The sequence below is a fragment of the Rutilus rutilus genome (genome assembly GCF_951802725.1).
Source record: "Rutilus rutilus genome assembly, chromosome: 22".
In the NCBI taxonomy this organism is placed as follows: Eukaryota; Metazoa; Chordata; class Actinopteri; order Cypriniformes; family Leuciscidae; genus Rutilus; species Rutilus rutilus.
This window is the reverse complement of record NC_140227.1, coordinates 19,878,393-19,897,760: the sequence shown is the minus strand read 5'-3', so window position 1 is coordinate 19,897,760 and position 19,368 is coordinate 19,878,393. Positions and strand designations below refer to the sequence as shown.

At 37.9% G+C, this 19,368-nt stretch overlaps 1 protein-coding gene across 1 annotated transcript in view; it reads left to right on the top strand.

The window, feature by feature from the left end:
• pik3c2b (phosphatidylinositol-4-phosphate 3-kinase, catalytic subunit type 2 beta) overlaps window positions 1-19,368 on the top strand; it is a 47,722-nt gene that overhangs the window by 8,561 nt on the left and 19,793 nt on the right. Inside the window, exons 5-14 of the mRNA XM_084394881.1 lie at window positions 1,408-1,528; window positions 3,650-3,761; window positions 4,191-4,270; window positions 4,364-4,427; window positions 6,283-6,429; window positions 6,754-6,787; window positions 7,521-7,716; window positions 12,191-12,313; window positions 12,779-12,946; window positions 14,402-14,513. Coding sequence (XP_084251007.1) covers window positions 1,408-1,528; window positions 3,650-3,761; window positions 4,191-4,270; window positions 4,364-4,427; window positions 6,283-6,429; window positions 6,754-6,787; window positions 7,521-7,716; window positions 12,191-12,313; window positions 12,779-12,946; window positions 14,402-14,513 — 1,157 coding nt within the window. The remainder of the gene's footprint in view (window positions 1-1,407; window positions 1,529-3,649; window positions 3,762-4,190; window positions 4,271-4,363; window positions 4,428-6,282; window positions 6,430-6,753; window positions 6,788-7,520; window positions 7,717-12,190; window positions 12,314-12,778; window positions 12,947-14,401; window positions 14,514-19,368) is intronic.

Here is a 19,368-nt window from a genome sequence, read left to right as displayed (position 1 = left end):
TTACAAGTCTTTTTTGTCTTTCTATGTGCGCTACTTGCACTCTCTCTGGTCTCTAATTGGAATGTGTAAATGGGTCCATTTACATTAAAATATATATTAAAAGCGTAGCCTCAAGACTCATGTTCAAACAGAAGTGCCCAATTCATTATTGAGAAAGTACGGAGGAAAATGAGGTGTGTGAGGGAGAAAGAGACAGGGGCGTTTCTCCAAAATGTGCTCCCACTGTGACCGCAGTGCTGTACATCTGCCCAGTTAGGGTGTAATTTGTGGGAAGGGTGGATTAACCTTTTTCTGGTTCATCCCTACCTCTGCTCTTATTTTCCTTTCTTCCACATCCTCCCATTGAAGTGACGAACATTGCTATGAACCAAGGGAAAATTCCCATCATCTTTGTCTGTTGTCCACTGAATGTATTCAGATCAGTAGGTGCTAATTTACTGTATCGGGAGCATCTGGCCGCATGTCCATTTCCAGGAAGGGATACACAGACTTGTCACTAATTGATGACCTCTTATTGATCTCGCTACAAGACAAACCAATACCTTTTGAGGCATATCGGGCACTTATTCTGTTTCTTTGTGTGCTCACTGCCTTTTGTTAGCTAGCATTTGTTTTGGGGAAGTTACTTTGACACTAGTTACTCAAGCTTCAAGCTATTCATGATTTAAAGTTGTTAAACTGTTTTTACATGGTTAACTTGACAGTCAGAAACTATGCAAGTTATTAGCTAAATTCATTGAAGCTTTTTAAAGCGTTAGTGCACAAAAACAATGACTATCAGTGTGACAGACAGTATTATATTTGAAAAGATTAACTTGCAACCAATTACAGCTAATAAAACTATAAAACCATACAAAAATAGGGAGAGTAAAAGACATTTGTAATGTTACGCTTTTTTTTTTTTTTTTTTGATCAAATAGAAAGTTTAAAAGGACAGCATTTATTTGAAATCGAAATCTTTTGTATCATTGTTTTCACTAAAATATTGCACAGCTGTTTTAACATTAATAAGAAATGTTTCTTGAGCATATTAGATGTGGCTGGAGACTGGAGTAATGACTGCTAAAAATTACATTTCAAAATATATTAAAATAGAACATTGTATTTAAATTGTAATATTTCACAATATACCTGTTTTATGCATCTGTGAATGTACTGTGTTTTTGATCAAATAAATTCAACCTTGGTAAGCTTAAGAGACTTTAAAACATTACTTTTCAAAAGTTTAGGGACAGATTTTCTTAGTGTACAATTATTACCTCTACTTGTTGTAAAAAGTTGCATGTTACAGGAAAAGCTACACTATGCTACTGAACATTTTAGTTATGCATTTACACAGTTGGATGGTTATTTCTCATCATGCAAGTAAAGTTAAGTAATGTCAGTATTTTTCTTCTCTTCCCAAAGGATCTTCAACCATAGACCTGCTGATCTATCAGACCCTCTGCTATTCCCATGATGACCTGGATATGATTGATGTGGACGACTACCTGCTGAAAATCTGTGGCCAGGCGGAGTTCCTCAGAAAGTAAGAACTAAGGGTTCACCAAAAAGTGACTTGACCTTCCTCCTTGATGCTTTGTTTGCTTGCTATCTAAATGCATAGAACTTCCATAGACAAATCAAGTTACATAGTTTACCCTTCATCTTTAGCCTGTCAAATGACCCTACATAAAAAGGGCAATTAGCAGCCTTGGGATGAAAGCTTACTCTGAAAATTCTACTCACTCTGAGCATTTTAATTACGCTCCAAACACATTCTCCCACAATATTTATTAGAGATACACTGGTCGACCGACTAAAAATCAGAACCGGATTTTTTATATTTTGGCTGATCTTTATTCCGGACTTGCGCACAGACAGGATGTTAACACAGGCCAGAGACGACTTAAGATGGACGCAAAGACAGAGAACGCTGAGCAAATACTGTACCAGGCACAGCAAGTTCATTGTTTGCAATGCTCGAAATATAGGAAGAAAAATATAAACATTGAATTGGGGTTGAGGGTTTATCTGAATGTATCTGAAGAGAACTGACTGTCTTTAGAAAAGTTTTCATGATGTTTTATTTTCCTCTTACCTCCAAAGAAAACGCTTCTGTTCCATAAGCGCCACCTACTGTCAGAGAGTGAATTTATTTATTTTCTTTCAGTCCATCTGCTGTTTTTGTTTTGTGGGTGTCTATGTAGCATAAAGTCAGACCACTATGTTTTACTTTAAATCTTGAAATTTTACTATCCAATTCAAAAACAACGGCTCATGCTACGTGTGTAGCAACTTTGTTCGGATTGATTAAAATTTAGTGGTTGCCTCTAAATTTAAATGGCTACAGATATTTTTAAGGCCAGTTTGCCTGTTATAGAGCAAATAAAGTTTGCAAAAAAAAAAAAAAAGTTTGCTTAAAATATTGGAATCAGTTAATTTGCTTGTAACAATTGGAATCTGTCATGATAAATCGTGATTGGTGCATCACTAGTCTTTATGATGTCCATGTCTGGCAATAATTCATATTCCAGGCTTCTTGTAAATACTGTTGACAACAGGACTTTTTTGGACATCTGCATTTTTCTTCCAGGGGATTCATGTCCACCTCACATTGGGGAGAAAATCCAATCGCTCACTCATGTTGAGCCAAAGCATTATGGCCAAAAGCAGTCCCCCTGCTGCTTGTCGGTTTGCAGTATGTTGCTAAAACATTCCCGTCTAATAGCATAATGAACTACATGTTACAAGCATTTCTGGTTTAAGTACATTTTAGCTGTGGGTGGAAATGGGGTGATTTCCAAAAAAAACCGAGCTGAACTGAAGATCTGCGGTTTGTGGTCTGAAAAGTTTCTCATCATATAAATGTGACCCTTCAATTGTGGTTTCACAAACTAGCTGTGCTTATGTCTGTGGACCGCTATAACCACATTTGGGTTTCCCCATGACACGACCACCTTTTTGAGGCAGACATAATCACTCGTACGTGTGCTCTTCCTGTTTTTCATTTTTTTTAAAGGCCACTTGACATTTTTGATGTTACAGTTGTTTGGGTTTCTTTTAAAAGGCAAAACAGACAGAGCTGAGACTGTGTCTGTGCGACAAGAACCGCAGGTGTGATTCGGTTGAATGTGTTGGTTGTTTTTGCTGTGGGTGCAGCTGTTTGATAGGAAGTGTGTCTTTTCCTGATAACCATGTGCTTGTGCAGGGCCGTGAGGCGGCACTTTGAGGCTTACGCATTTTATTTTAAAACGTCATACACGCAGTTTCAGAACAATAACGTACTTCACTCATGGAGGCCTTTTTCTGGGTCCTCGCACTTTGGTTTTCAGTTTCTTAATGGTTGTTACAGTGTTTCATTGACATTTAGAAGAGCAGTGTGTAGGATTTTCATACTGAATTGTTAGATGAAGGTTATTTTAAAAGAAAATGTACAAGACGGCTATAAAATGGTTTGTGTGCTGTATTACGAGACAAAGTGTGTGTGTAAAAACTTTTTTTTTTTTTTAACATGAATGTCTTTTACTCTCACCTATGCTCAATTTAATACATCCTTGTGGAAGTAAAAAAAAAAAAAACCTTACTGACCCAAACTTAAAGCCGTTTATAAAGACATTATGGACCAATAGATCTCAAGTTTGATTTTGCCTCTTTCCTTTCTGCTAAGCACTGAGACTCTGGCGAGCTTTGAGTACATCCAGCAATGTCTGAAGTTTGACTGGGACATTCGACTCCTCCTTACCAAACGGAGTTCTGTCAGCATGGAGCTCACCCGAATGGTAAGACCAAAGCTGACAGCAGATGGGTTAGTGACCCAACATGTTTTCGTCTTGTTGAAACCACAGGAAACACCTTTAGGAGACCTTTTTTTTTTTTCAGACCGATTACAGGCATGTTTGTCCATCATGCAATTCCTCAAGCTTTTTTGGAAGATTTCAATTTTTTTTTTTTTAAATCTGACGGCATTCATGTTGCTTTTATTTAGAGTACAATGCATATGCCTGGTATGTGTCCTTACACCTAGATGATGCACTTGCACTTAAAAATAAAGGTATACATTTTCACAGCAATGACATTGAAGAATGTGTGAATAATATTTTAATATTCTAAAGAACCAACACCATTTATGAATCTTTATTCATAAGTGTAGAAGAAAATGGTGTTTGAATTCTTAAATGTTTGCATTATTTAATGAATGTTGTTAACAGCTTGAAGATGATGATACTCCATCCACCATGAACCACAATATTCTGCTGCAAGAGAGGCCAATCAAACAGACTGTGACCAGGTAATAGCGATGAAGAGGAGGTTTAGGCTGTTGTATGCATGAGTGATTTAACTTCCACACTGTTTGAATCATACTCTTTTATTTGTGTGACAGGGAGGCACTGACTCTTCTCCTGGATACCTTTCACAACGAGGCTGAGTCTTTCCTTTTATCGGAGGTAAGCTTGTTACAAACATTGCTTATCTTTAGATTGTTTGATAATGAAATTTAAACGAGTCGGAACACGTTAGTTCTTCGTCCAAAACACGATTTCGTCTTACCCTGATTCACTATGGTAAGCCTATTACAAGTGTATATATTTTAGACCTACCTACCAGGATGGCTTTCCCGGGAAATTACGTACATGCGTCATTCGCCCGTGCGTCTGTCGTCACATCTGTAAATAGAGAAAAGTTGCTCTGGCTAAATTGACGTGTGTATGTTGAGGGAGTGGCATAGGCTAGCTGTCCCAACGAGCAAGAGGTTGACATGTAGCACGCTAAATCATCCTTTCAGAAACTCCTAACAGATGAGAGTCTGCTGGCAGAAATGGAATGCGACAGAGCTCATAAAACCAGAATTGACATTGGCTTGGCTTTTTGGAGATGGTGAGAATTAAGGGATTTGAGATGTTGCTAAAGCAACGTGGAGAAGGAATCTTTATTACTTAACAGGCGAGGAAGATAATATTTATTGAACAGATAAACTGCCATATGTAGCTCTCTACAGCGTTCATAGTAAAGCATTATCTCTTGTGACGGGTCATTCCATTATGGTTGTAACGCAGTGCAGGAAATTATTTGAGGAAGTATTGTATCTATTAATGGGTAATGCTACAGTAACGTCTTGGTTTAGATGGAAAGCATCTCAAGCTGACTAGTTTATCTCTTAAGCCTAGTAGTGAATGTTTTATGAATGTTTTTAATCTCTCTTTAGTTGAGAGGACCATATTCATCCGCACAGTCACGCAGAGCCGAAGCAAAACAGAAACGATGTTCTTACTCAATGCATGCGGTTTTGTTTGTTAAAAATTACCTTTTAAAGTGGAGAGGTGATATATATATATATATATATATATATATATATATATATATATATATATATATATATATATATATATATATATATATATATATATATATATATATATATATATATATATATATAATATTATATAATATGGCCAATCCAGAACACAAAGCTATTTGTGGTTTCCAAACCTTTTCCTAACCATTCCCTTCATCTGCCATCGGACAAAAAAAAAAAGCCAATTAGCCTTTTCCCTATTACGATGTATATCTGAGTGAAACTGCTTCTCAAACAAGAATAAAATGCAGGACTGGAATTGATTTTGTCCATCGGGAATTGATTAGATCGTTGTGGTTTTTCTCTTGTGATCTCATATGAGTGACAAGTTGCCTTAAGTCAAAAGAAGAGATGTCGGGTCCGTGTACCCGTGTCCGGGTTCATTTTTTATTTTTATTTTTTTGGGGTAGAAAATTTTTAAACCACTTGAATATTCGATTTCTACACGTGGGCGAGAATGAAATGCCCCTTTCCTCTGATTTGTCAGCTGAAGATCAAACTGTTCCGTCATCAGTTCTTTCTCAGTTCCGCACAGCAGAATAAAAGTCCTCCGCTGCTGCAGTTGTACAGATTCCTAACATGTTTATTGCTACTACCACATTTCATCTTTCTCATCAAACAACCAGACTAATGGCTGGTACGGTACATGGACCGGGTTGGTGCAAGAGGAAGTTATTTTGATTAAAGTTACGAGGGCACATGATTTAAAAAAAAAAAAAAAAAAATTTAATAAACTAAAATCATTCATAATAAAAACTGCAATATTCCTTTAAAAAAAATCGTCCTTTTTTTTTTTTTTTTTTTCATGGTGATGTTAAAGTATTTTGAATGTCAAAAAAAATACCTTTAAACGCATATGCTTAATATGGTTTTTAAAATGCCTTCATCCATCCATCCATCCTTCTATTTGTTTCAGTGTTTTTTTTGGTTTTTTTTCTCACTTGCAGGTGGAGTTACCATTGCATGTGGAGCGTTTAGTGCAGTCGGTGAAGGCCCTGTGTACATCTCTAGCAGCTGTTGAAACGCCTGACATCACTGCTGCCCTAAACCAGCTGCCAGCTTGCCCCTGCAGACTACAGCCTAAAGTGCAGAAGGTAGTACCTTTGAACAGTTTGTCGGAGTTTATATATTCTATATAAATATAAATACATTTTTATTTTTTTTGCTGACTACTTTCATGTGAGCACAGATGCATGCTGCAAACCTGCAGCTTTTGCTGTTTCTAGTTCCTCAAATGACTAGACCATTCTCAGCATTGCTTAAACCACTAACCTTTAAAATGGCTAGAAATGCTATGCATGTGTTTTTTTGGGGGGGGTTTACAAGTTTCACTTTCACTACAGAAATAGTTTGGCTTAGAAATAGAAATAATCTGGTATGAATGCTTATGTATGTCTTTTTCTGTTTGGTTTTTATAGGATGTCAGTGTCTTGGCGAAGAAAGAAAACAGAGGTACGATGCTTCTGGTCATACTACGGCCTTCGATCTTTGTCAGACTGAAGCATTTAGCTTTTTTTAAACCTAACCTTTATTATTCTACTACTTTACTATTATTTTATTTAATAATAATAATAATAATAATTGATTTATTTATCAGTTTTGTAAAGGTTTTTTACTTTTGTCCCCAAAAATATATGAATGATATTTCTTATATTAAGATTTAGTGACTGTTTCACCTTGCCTGTATTTAGCTACTTTACAAATGTATTCTTTACATTTATTTGATTGTTTAAAATAGTAAGTTGGGTCTGGAACAAGGATAAAACAATGAAAATCCTTAACTAAAAATATAATAAGTTTATTTTTTTAAATATCCAAAGACGTAGGTCCGTTCATCTCAAGTGTGTCCATACTTGACCAGTAGTGTTTGCCTCTTCCAGGGGTAACATGGTTGAGGATGTATACAAGCGTTTCATGTTTGTTAGAAGAGTGTTTATGTAGCATCCTGCTTCAATGATGTCTGTGATCCCAGATAGGGATAAACGGGAAGGATGCACCCTTGTGCATGACATGTTCAACTTTAACATCTGGTGTGCATTCCTGCTGCTGCTTCATCCAACATTCTACGAGCATAACATGCAAAAGAAATTACAAAAAATAAAGTTTCAGAGTGGTGTAATAATTATGAATAATTCTTAGCATCATAATCTGAATATAAACAGCAGAACCTATTTTTCCTTTACAGTGGCGATTGTGGAGAAGTTGACTGCAGCTATCTTGGATCTTGTGGAGCTGTACTGTAGCACTTTCAATGCTAATTTCCACACCATGCCACACAGCAGCAGATCCACAGCCCCCATACAGGAAGCTGGCATGGTCACCAACGTCCTTTCCTTCAGTGTTTACGCGGCTCATCGCGTTCCCATCACATGGGCTGCCAGGTAGTGCTATCTTTTCTTGGTTTGGATATATCAGCCTGTGAATCTAGCATGCATTATACACTGGTAAAAAATAATACAAAAATATTAAGCAGCACAACTGTTTTTAACATGGATAATAATACAAAATGTTTCTTGAGCGCCAAATAAGCATATTTGAATGATTTCTAAAGGATCATGTGACACTAAAGACTGAAGTAATAGTTTTTTTTTTATCAAATGAATGAAGTCTTGGTGAGCATGAGAGGTTTCTTTAAAAAATATCTTCCTGACCCCAAACATTTGAACGGTAGTGTACCCCGTAACACCTTTTTACATTTTGCAACACGAGGAAGTGCACAAGTGACAATGTGGGTTTTGCTAAAAATTGGAATGCGAAAAGATTATATCTCTGACTATTTCCTATAACACTTTTATAAAATGCCTAGATGGTAAATATGAAAGTGGGTTGTATTGTCGGTTTGGACGAGTTCAGTTTTGCAGTTGTGAAAATCTTGTTGTTAAAACCTGTCATTCCGGATTGCTAATCTGTTGACGTTTGCAAAGCAGACTTTCCATGGTATCATCTTACGTGCTGCGATTTGCCCCATTTCAATGAACCAAAAACTGAAAGTATAAATTTTTTTAACTTTAAGGCAAATAACATGGGCCATATGGATTAATCAGAAAAAATAACTAATTATTGCCTTGGTTGAGTTTCAATATTATTAGGTTTAATGGCACGTGTTTGTATTTGTACAGGAAGTGCTTTTTTTTTTTTTTTTTTTTTTTTTTTTTTTTGCAAATAGTTTTCCAGATTGCATGATCGCCATCTGTTGATCACATTCATGGTCTCATTAGTGACTTAAAAAAACCCTGAATGTTGCGTTTTTAGATTGATGCCTCTACTTCCACAATAGTCAATTTTCCCGAGGTCTAATTTCCAGTCCTCAGAATTCAGAGACGCAGCTGGACACCAGCTGTCCACGTTGCTGATCCCCTTTGGTAATCCAGCAGGATTATTTGGCGTTATGGTGCACAGAGAGAACTTTTAGAATTTCTTTGCTCAGTCTTCTCCACCCTCTGTCCTAACCTAGAACCGTGACAGCCGCTCCCACCAGTATGGAGACAGATGCTGGCCAACCCTAAATGTCACTACACCTCGCCCAGTCGTTCAGTGATCAAGTAATCCAGCCATTTCCCCTCCCCCTCACAGCACAGGAATGGTCTCTCCCGCCCATTGACCTGGACTAGTGCTCTTTGTCTCCCTCTGAAACTGATGCTGACTGGAACGAGCCATCACAAAGGAGCACGTATGGGAACTCAGCATAAACTTTGACCTTTTGAGGCCAGGCGGAGGGCAGGCTGGGCACCAGGCACCTGTGCAGTGGTGACTGAGGGCTGACATTCCCCTGCATCCCATCTGCTTTTGGCAATTAGAGTCAATCAGATGGTTCCTTCAGGGCTGATATATAATCTGCTTCCTTTTTTTTTTTTTTTTGTATTCAGTGCTCAAATCTGACCTCAGATCAGAGTGTTAAATGTTCATTCCAAACTTTATTTATGAAGATGGTTAAATAATTTTTAGGAGGCAATAACCACGGTGGGTTTTCTGCTGGAGTGTTTTTCTGGATCCTCTAATCAGTATTAGGATTGGTAACAATGTTTCACTCGTGTGTTTTTCTTCCCTCTTTGGTATTCCATTTAGCTTGGGAATGTTTTTCCTTCTATTTAAATCTGTCTCAGAGTTCATTTCCCATTTTTGGAGTCTCTATAAGTGCTTAAATTGAAGTTGAATGATGTGGGAGAACGTTGTATAATGTTGGGATTAGGAGAGAGGAGTTGGAAAAAGGTGGCAAGGTTTCCACAGCTATTAACTGCGCTTGCGAACCCAAATATAAAAGCAGTCTTTTGGTTAAGGCTTGTTTTCTAAAGCATCAAGCGGACTTCATTCAGTATTTAGGACATTCAGAAGAAGTGCATGAGTCGGTCTTGAAAGGCGAAGATCCAACTTTGTGTATTCTCTTTGCTATATCTTTTTGGACTGCTCTGCTTTTCAATAGAATTTTTCATATTTGGGTGAGCTATCAGTCACCCTCAAGTTGTTCTGAACCTGTATGAATTTCTTTCTATTGCTGAACACAAGATATTTTGAACTGAAGAATGTAGGAAACCAAATAGTTGACGGGGCACCGTTGACTTCCATGTTTTTTTTTCATACTATGGAAGGCAATTGGGTCCAACTTTTTGGTTAACCGTATTCTTCAAAATAACACCTTTTGTGTTCAGCATAAGTAAGAAACTCATACAGGTTTGGAACAACTTGAGGGTTAGTACATGACGATTTTCATTTTTAGGTGAACTAAACCTTTACTAAATAAAACTGTCATCTACTTGCATTAATCTCCAAGGATTTATTTAATAAAATCTTACCAGCAAAAGTTTTTGAATTTGTCATATGTACATGTAGAACAACTTGTTTTTTGTTGTTTGTTTTACTCTTTAATAATTGGTTGAACACCGACTCCATACAATCTCTTGTCATGAGACATGGCATTAATATCTTAACTACCTACCTACGTAAAGCATAAAGTTAAAGGACAAGTTCGGTATTTTACACTTAAAGCCCTGTTTACAGATCGTTTCTGATGAAATAGAAACACATGCTGCTGTCCCGAGAATTTTAGGTTTATTTCACTTTCCCCCCCACCTACACAATGGCTGCATAGGTGCACTCGAACATATCCTTCCTAAAACGCATTAAACTTTCGTTTACAAAGAGATGAAACTCACCGAGTGGTCAGGGGTGTTCACTGATATGCTCATACAAAAATCGCTGCAAAATATGCTTTCCAACAGGTGTTTTACCATTCGTTGTAAAACTGTGGATCTATTTTTCCAAACGTCTCACACCCGTAGATTCTTCCGTTGAGAGCTCAGAATAATAGACACTCCAGCCCAGTTGGTGGCGATAATGCACCTTTGCCAATTGCAAGCAAACCACTGGCATTTCATTGAATCAGAGAATGTCTAATATGGCGAGAAGTTTCACTCTCACTACACTTCCGGCTTCTGAACTGGTTGCAGTTCCACTCTGATTCCATATGAGGGCGCTCACAGGACGAGTGCAGAATGAATGGAGGTCAATGGCGGTATACCCCTCAAAATCCACTTTTCTCAGGATATAATTTTTTGTCTAGTAATTTGAATGTTGTATTCGAAAGGAGATGCAAAGAAATTACACATTGCTGGGTGTTAGATTTTTTAGAGTCACTTATTTGCTTTAAAAAAGTCTTTAAAAATGTCAATGACGTCAGAATGCTGACGTCATTAGCAGAATGCTAGCGTGTTATGGGCAACAACAACTCAACCTGTAAGAAATCAAAACGACATAAGTACTCATTCATTCAACTTTCGACCTAAAACCCATGTTGAACTTGCAAAATCTACAATCACATCTGAGATTTCTCAACGGCAATCGGGTGAAAGAGACTAATTTAGCCGTCTAGCCCCATTGACTCCCGTTCATTTTGCACTCATGGCGAGCGCCCCCAGTGGAACTCTGGTGGTACTACAACCAAAATTCGGTACAATAGGGCTTAATAGGGAGTGGACAGGCTCTCCGTAGACGGGCTCTGATTGAATACACAGAAGAAGCAGAAGAAGAAGCGGCGGAGTAATACCGTACCTCACACAGCTCTTTCAATACAAGTCAATGGAGTTGGCGAAATAAACCTAAAATTTTCGGGACAGCAGCATGTGTCAAAGTTTTAATCTTAACCGTTCTATTTCATCAGAAACGATCTGTAAACAGGGCTTTAAGTGTAAAATACCGAACTTGTCCTTTAAAGTCATGCTAGTCACTTATGACTTTGTGGATTTCTCATGGTCAAAAGTCACAGTAATGGCAACATGCTCACCTGAATCATACACCGTATATTTTATTAAAGTCAGTGCTTTAAGATGATTCATTTGAAATTGAAAGGATATGTTCACCTGACAATAAAAGTCATAATTAATTCGCTATCCAAATGATAGTGAAAACGCTAATGGCAATTGTTTTAAAAATTCAATCTTTTCCATGCAATTGCAATGAAAGTGGACTGAAGTTTAAGTTTAAAAAAATGACCATCAGTGTGTCATAAGCATAGTCCACATGAATTCTGCGGTAAATTACAACAGAATGAAATTTTAGTCTGAATGCTGAAGGCAAGATTTTCTGTAAAAACAGAAGTAGCTGATTTGTGAATTAAAAAGATTGGACTTAAAAGAATGATTGAGGAATCTATCGATCTAGTTCATAAAACCAGGCTGAATGAATCACACACACTGATCTGGTTTCTGAGTTCAGCTGAATTTGGCCACTGTGGTTATGTTAGCAGCTCTCTGGAAAGGGTGATTTAATGGCCCAGTTTTTTTTTTTTTTTGGCTTCTGTTAGATTTTTGATGCCATTTGCTGATCTCATCCTCTTTGTCTTTCTTTCACAAACATCCACAGCTATGAAAATTTCTTCCTGTCCTGTTCTCTCACCCACGGTGGGGTGGAACTATGTGCCCCCCAGCACACCAGTAAACAGTCTGTCAGCAAATATCTCTTCCACCTGGTAGTGTGGGACCAGAGGTGAGCCTGACGCCAATCCACACATGCTACACAGTCCCATGAATACAATCTCTTTGAGGTTAAAAAAAACAAATGGCCTAATGTTTGAACACGTTAGATCTTAGTTTGTTTACCAAGTACTTCAGATGTAAAATTTGAAAATAGCTCATCCATCTCCGCTTCCTGTGACTGTTTTTGTACTCTGCCCCCTTCATTGTAGAGTTTTGTTATTGTTCTGTTATATTTCAGTAGACAGTTATTTTATTTTCTCCATCCTAGTAAATATATTTAGGTACACGTATGTAGGTGTGCATGTACTATTATAACTCCAGGTGTAGGTGTTTAAAAATAAAATTTTACATTTATATTCTCGTTCTTAGTTTTTAGAGCAAACTAAAACGAATTGTTTTTACGAAAATGCATTGCCATTTCAAAAACATGGTTGTGACTGGCATTATTTATTAATTTATCTTTTTCAATATATAGAGTTTGCTTCCCCGTCCAGATCAACCAGTTGCCAAGGGAGTCACAGCTGACTGTGATGCTATATGCCACCCCTCTACCGCCCCCTGGAAGTGCGGAGGAGAAGAGCAAGCAGAAACGCAGCATTGAAGCTCTGGGCTGGGTCACCATGCCTCTATTCAGCTTTAGACAGTAAGCATGGATCTGTCTTATTTTTTTTATTGCTGGCTGACTGTCACATTTTGTGTGCTTTTGTCATTAATGATGATTGCATGAGTGCATGTTATAATGGAGGGCATGAAAACAGGCTCTTTAAGCACTAGAGTTCTGTTGATACTCACCTCCTACAGCAATCCAGCTGTGGTGTTCAGAACAGACCGACTTCTGCAAGTCTAACGCGGCCTACAAACACCACACACACTAAAACAAGTGCTTTTTTGTTGTTGTGTGTATTCCAGTTCTTGAGAAATGGTGTATTTAGAAGTAGATAACAGTATGCAGTTAGGGGTGGGCGTTATGGCAAAAATATCTTTCTTTTTCTCTTTTTTTTTTTTTTTTTTTTTTTTTTTTTTTTTGGGAATGTAAAAAAATAAAGCACTGATTATTTCATTCCAGTTAGTGTATTTTACACTAGCATTCAAGTAAAATAGAAGAAACAAATGTAACGCTACATAGACTTCACTGAATAAATTATAATACATACACACTGATTCTTATTAAAGCTATTCAGTGAAGTTATTCTCTTGGTCTTTTGTGGTTTACGTTAATTACAAATGGCAGCAGGTTTATTAGGCTGCTGTCACTTTAAGACCTCATGCACGGATCTAATAAACAGACACGTATCCGGTTTGTGTGAAGTTGTGTAATGTGTATCTTTTGTGCTTTAATTTTTAATAGCAAAGAAAATTACAGATTTCTTCACCACTTTGGCCTAAATGTCTGCCATTCTTTTTTATATTTTGTTAAAAAAAAAATCGTGATAAGATATTTTTGCCATATCGCCCACCCCTACTTTGAGTTAAACATGTGATGTAAATGTATGTTGGGATGAAGGTGCCAGAACTGCAACTGATAGAATGCACTGTAGCACGTTACTATATTTCTTTAATTGCAGATCGTGGATTTTAATCGTTCACATTTTAATAGTTCACTATCAAAAATCGATAATGCACACCCTTAACAGAAGTAGAATTAATTTGAAGACCCATTGAACCAATATTATATGGTCACATGCAAGTCCAACTAAATAACTTAATCTACATGTCATGCTTAAACATTTTCGTGCTTTTGACTTCCATCTTCAGGTACTTTGAACTGTTTAAAAAAAAAAACAGCCGGACTTACATAAGTTATTGACGTTGCCCAATTATTATTATTATTATTATTATTATTATTATTATTATTATTATTTTTTTGAGGAAGGTTCACATGTTTGCTTAAAGATTTGTTTGCAGGATCCATAGAACATAACTAGCAAAAATATTTACCATTGCCTGTAAGATATAAACACAAGAATGTACTTGGTAGGTCAAGTATGTATTTATATACTCCATCTTTGTCCATATCCTGTTGTTGCTTGTTTTGCGCATCCATAAGCGGATGTTAGGTGTTTTCTGACCCTGCACCCTATTTTTCCGTCTTCCTCAGTGTTCTGACTTGTGGGAGGAAGCTGCTGGGTCTCTGGCCTTCAACCCCCGCCAGTGGAAATGCTCGTTCCAGTACGCCCAACTTCAGCCAGCCAGACAGCGTCATCCTTCAGGTTTGGCCTTATTCTCAATTCAGTGTGTAATCATACAGTAAACAGTTTCCTGCTTGTCCTGCTTCATTACAGATAACTCTCACCCACGTTCTCTGTAAACTCACAACACTCTCCCTTTCCATAAAATAGTTTTTCTCCCCCTATTTTTTTTATTGATCTGTCCTTTATCTAGGAGGTTGCAGTGTGCCAAATAGGCCCTTATCAGACCTTAAGGTTGAGGCTTCCTATTTAAAACAAACCCGCCATCTAATTTTCATCTTTTTTCAAAGGTCATTTATGCATACACTCACAAAAGCTAACTATTGAGGACACATGCATGGACAACTTTAAGGTTTAAGATGTTTATAATTGACGAGCAGTACATTTTTGAAGGCATGCTTATGTATGCTTAGATTATATGTAAATGAGTATAATAAAGGTAAATTCTGTGCTTGGCTCATAACTTTGGCAGTAATAGGGTCAAGCCAGTGTGGTAGTGGAAATGTAGAAAGGAACTGTCCCGCTCCTTGCAAAATGTCCTAAAAGTAGGTCAGGTAGCTCTGCAGAGAGAGAGAGAGAGAGAGAGAGAGAGAGAGAGGGGGAAAGATGGATACAGATGTTTTATATGCATCTAAATAGCCACAGGCAAAATGAAATGCTCAGGAAATAGTTTGACAACACTAGACATTTTATAATTTTGTTGTTGCAAAATAACATGTATAGATTCAAGATATCACAGTTAATAACCATTTACATATTACTTATTTGTGCATGTAATATTGGAGGGCATGAAAACGGGCTCTTTAAGCACTAGAGTTCTGTTGATACTCACCTCCTACAGTAAACCATATGTGGTGTTTGGAACAGGCCAGCTTCTGAAAGTCTAACGCGGCCTATAAACCCCACACACACTGAAACAAGTGCCCTTTTTTTTTTTCTTTTTTTTTTTTTTTTAAAGTGTATTGTGGTTCCTGAGCAGAATTGGTGCATTGAAAAGTAGATTACTGTATCTAAAGCTGAGTAAATACAGAAGTAGAATGAATCAAGAATCATTGAACACACATTTAATGGTCAAATGCACATGCAAATAACTTAAATATAGATAATGTCATACTTGAAAATGTTCACGCTTTTGAATTTCCATCTGCAGGAAGTTACGTAAGTTATTGACATCCTAAAACAAACATGTGAACCTTCCCAAGAATTAGACTTTGTTTGCAGGATCCATTACTTTGGCAGTAATAGGGTTGGGCCAGTCTGTAGGAATTGAGTACTTTGAACCGTAAATTTGACTGCATCTGAAATCGCATGCTTCCCTACTATATAGTAGGTGAAAAATGTTGCTAAAAGTAGTATGTCAAAATTCACAGTACCAATTGTTTTGTTTTTTAAAAAGTCTACATTTATTTGATCAAAAATACAGTAATATTGTGAAATATTACAATTTAAAGGAACACTCCACCGTTTTTTGAAATAGGGCTTATTCACCTTCTTTCCTACATTTAGATAGGTGGGCGAATGCATTTTTGTCTCCGTGCATGCGTTGTTTTAGTTTGACAGGGTCTTCGCTCGCTTAGCTTAGCACAATGAATGGAATCCTTTGTTGCCAGCTAGCATGGCCTGAGTAAAAGTGATCTAAAAAAATAAATAAACCCCACCTAATTACTTCTTGTGGCCTGCGTATTCACTACGAGTACAAATAGCAATGCTGATTAACACTAGGCGATTTCCTAGGCAGATATTAACTTGGGACTATATTAGGGGGAAGCACAGGCGAAGCACTGCTGCTTAGGCGAAGCACTGCTACTTGGGCGCAGAGAGATCACGCAACACATGAAATGTGAATATGTGGTATAATATGTGAATGTGAATACAGGTATAATATGGGTCGATCTATACATCTAGAGAGGCCGCACTATGCTTAAATATATTTTTATTTTTATTTGCACAGACGCGTTTTGCCACGTGCCTTCTTCAGAAACGCGTCTGTGCAAATAAAAATAAAAATATATTTAAGCATAGTGCGGCCTCTCTCCCACTTCATGTATTATAATTATCTAGGCCAGCACTCTTAAAATTGACAAGTGTACACATTGAGTGAAGCCTGCTCATATCCACATTTACTTTTCGATCTATACATGCGTCATGTTTAAAATAATCACTTACTCTGTGGACAGTTGTCCATTTGGTCCATTCGGCGTGGGGCTTTTTTTCCAGTTCACTTTATCACACCGGGGAAAAAAAATAGAGTAAAAGTTACTGCAGAATGGATCAACGCCGTGAAATCCTCGGTAACGTTAGCTGTGACACAACTGCCGGCACGCTCATCTTGATCTGACGCGCTGAGCCTGGTCATCGATGGATGGCAGAAACTTGTCCCACTCTCTACAGCACAGACACTATTTCAGTCGGGATAGATTGGCATATTCCCCCAGATTCACACCACCAGTTCGTGTTGGCTCTCATCCTCACGTCCTCAGGCTGTTGAGCGATCGCAACCTCCTCCTCCTGTCATTCTATTTCCAAAGCACGCAGCTTGTCTTCTGAAAACTCAGGTATGGTTCTGGCTCTGGCTCTTGACTGTCTGAGAAGTCACCCTCTTCGTCTCTCACAAAATTAGCCATGTTCATTGCCATTCATGTACTGTAGGAAAAATAGCCAGCTACTATTCACGCCGGTATGTTGACATTTCATGTGTTGCGTGATATCTCTGCGCCCAAGTAGCAGTGCTTCGCCTAAGCAGCAGTGATTCGCCTGTGCTTCCCCCTAATATAGTCCCAAGTCAATATCTACCTAGGAAATCGCCTAGTGTTAATCAGCATCGCTATTTGTACTCGTTGTGAATACGCAGGCCACAAGAAGTAATTAGGTGGGGTTTATTTATTTTTTTTGATCACTTTTACTCAGGCCATGCTAGCTGGCAACAAAGGATTCCATTCATTGTGCTAAGGAAAGAAGGTGAATAAGCCCTATTTCAAAAAACGGTGGAGTGTTCCTTTAAAGTAACTGTTTTCTATTTTAATATATTTTAGAATGCAATTTATTCCTTTGATGGCAAAGCTGAATTTTCAGCATCATTACTCCAGTCTTCAGTTTCACATAACTCTTTAGAAATCATTATAATATGATGATTGGGTGCTCAAGAAATCTTTTTATCAATGTTGAAAACAGGCTGGCTGCTTAATATTGTTTGAATGGAAAGAACCGTGTTTATTTGAAATGGTAAAGACAATTAAATTGTTACAAAATATGTCACTTTTGGTCAATTGAATGCATATTTGCTGAATAAAAAGATGAATTTCTTTCCAAAAAAAAAAAAAAACTAATCCCAGATAACATGGCAATGTAGCTTAAGCAGCAGTAAAGGAAACCATTTAAGCACACACACATACAGACAATCATCACAAACACCTGAGACGTGTCAATCCCAGACAACCCCTCGGCCCTTCGAGTCACCACTTCCTCCACATGCATGAATATCCTCTAACACATTCAGACGTGACATTTCACCGCCGCTCTCTGTAAACAGCACTCCCCGCTGGTATTGTTCTGAATCCGTGTGGTAAATAATGTGCGCATAGTTTTTCTCTTCACTCTGTCCGGGCCTCTGTGAAATTCCCACCCTCCGCACAGGCCTCCAACTATACAATCCCTGTTCTTCTTTCTGCAATCTCAGGGTGCCAAGCCAGCCCATAGCAGTGCCAATAGGGCTCTTTTGTGCCCGAATGGCATGGCTTTGTCTAAGGGCAGTGGGCTGTGCAGTTTAAACTGGGAGCGAAGCCTGGTCCTGGGCCTATTCAGTAGGTTCTGCCCCTCATTAAGGTGCCGGGGTTATTCAGTGCATTTGAGGTGGCAGATTTCCCTCAGTAAGTCTTCGCAATCTGCCCCGTCAAACCGCCCCACAGCCAAGATGCATCTGGGGCTGATGACACATCTGGGGCTCGTTAAAACTGCCTAACGTATGCTCGCTCCCCTTAGCTTCTCTCCTTGTCCTATCCACTGATGCTTTTCTCTCGCTCTTCTCTGACCCCATTTTTCACATTCTTTCTATTCAATTCACACTGTTCTTTGAAATTCTTTAGTGGTTCAATATATTCATGCTGAACCACTTCCTACTTTATTAATTGACAAGACTTTTACAAGTAATTCATTATTGCAAGCTACTAACAGTTTATAAATGTGCATAAACTGCAATGCATATATTACACAGTATAAGGGGGAAGAGACTGACCACTTGTGGTAATATCGTTTGTTTATATAAAAATCGGCATATTTTTAGTGTTTATCTGATTCAAGGTAAATGCGTAACATTTTGGATTTTATTGCTGATTTGAAATGGATTATTGAAGCTTGATTCGAAAATAGCTGCCCAGGGGTGCTACCAAGATGGCTGCTGAGTGAACAGACTTGCCTTAAGCGGGGAACATTTGGTGCGAAGGTCATGAAATGGATGATGGGCTTCGGTGTTCATTATTGTACTGTGTTCTGTTCTGCTAATGGATGAAGTGTGATGCTGAGAAGCATATGGCAATAATAACTGGACTGATTTCAACCCGGACTGATAGAAGTGTGAAAACATACTCACAGTCCCTATCATTTAAAGCTTTTTTTCAGTGTTATGGTTTTCTTAAGCTCAGTGACAAAAACAGATTTGAAATCAAGACATAATGAAACTACAACATGTACCCAGTGTATGTTGGATCTATTCTGTTAACATTTAGTGTTCGTGGTATTTAACTTGGCATGTTTAAGGTGAAGGCCTCAGCTGTTCATGGTGCGGTTGTCATTGCTTTCAGCACTCCTGTTAACTGATGCCAGCCGTGACTGAACTTTAGGGTTTCCTTAGGATCATAAACCTTTCACTCTTGTCCCATCT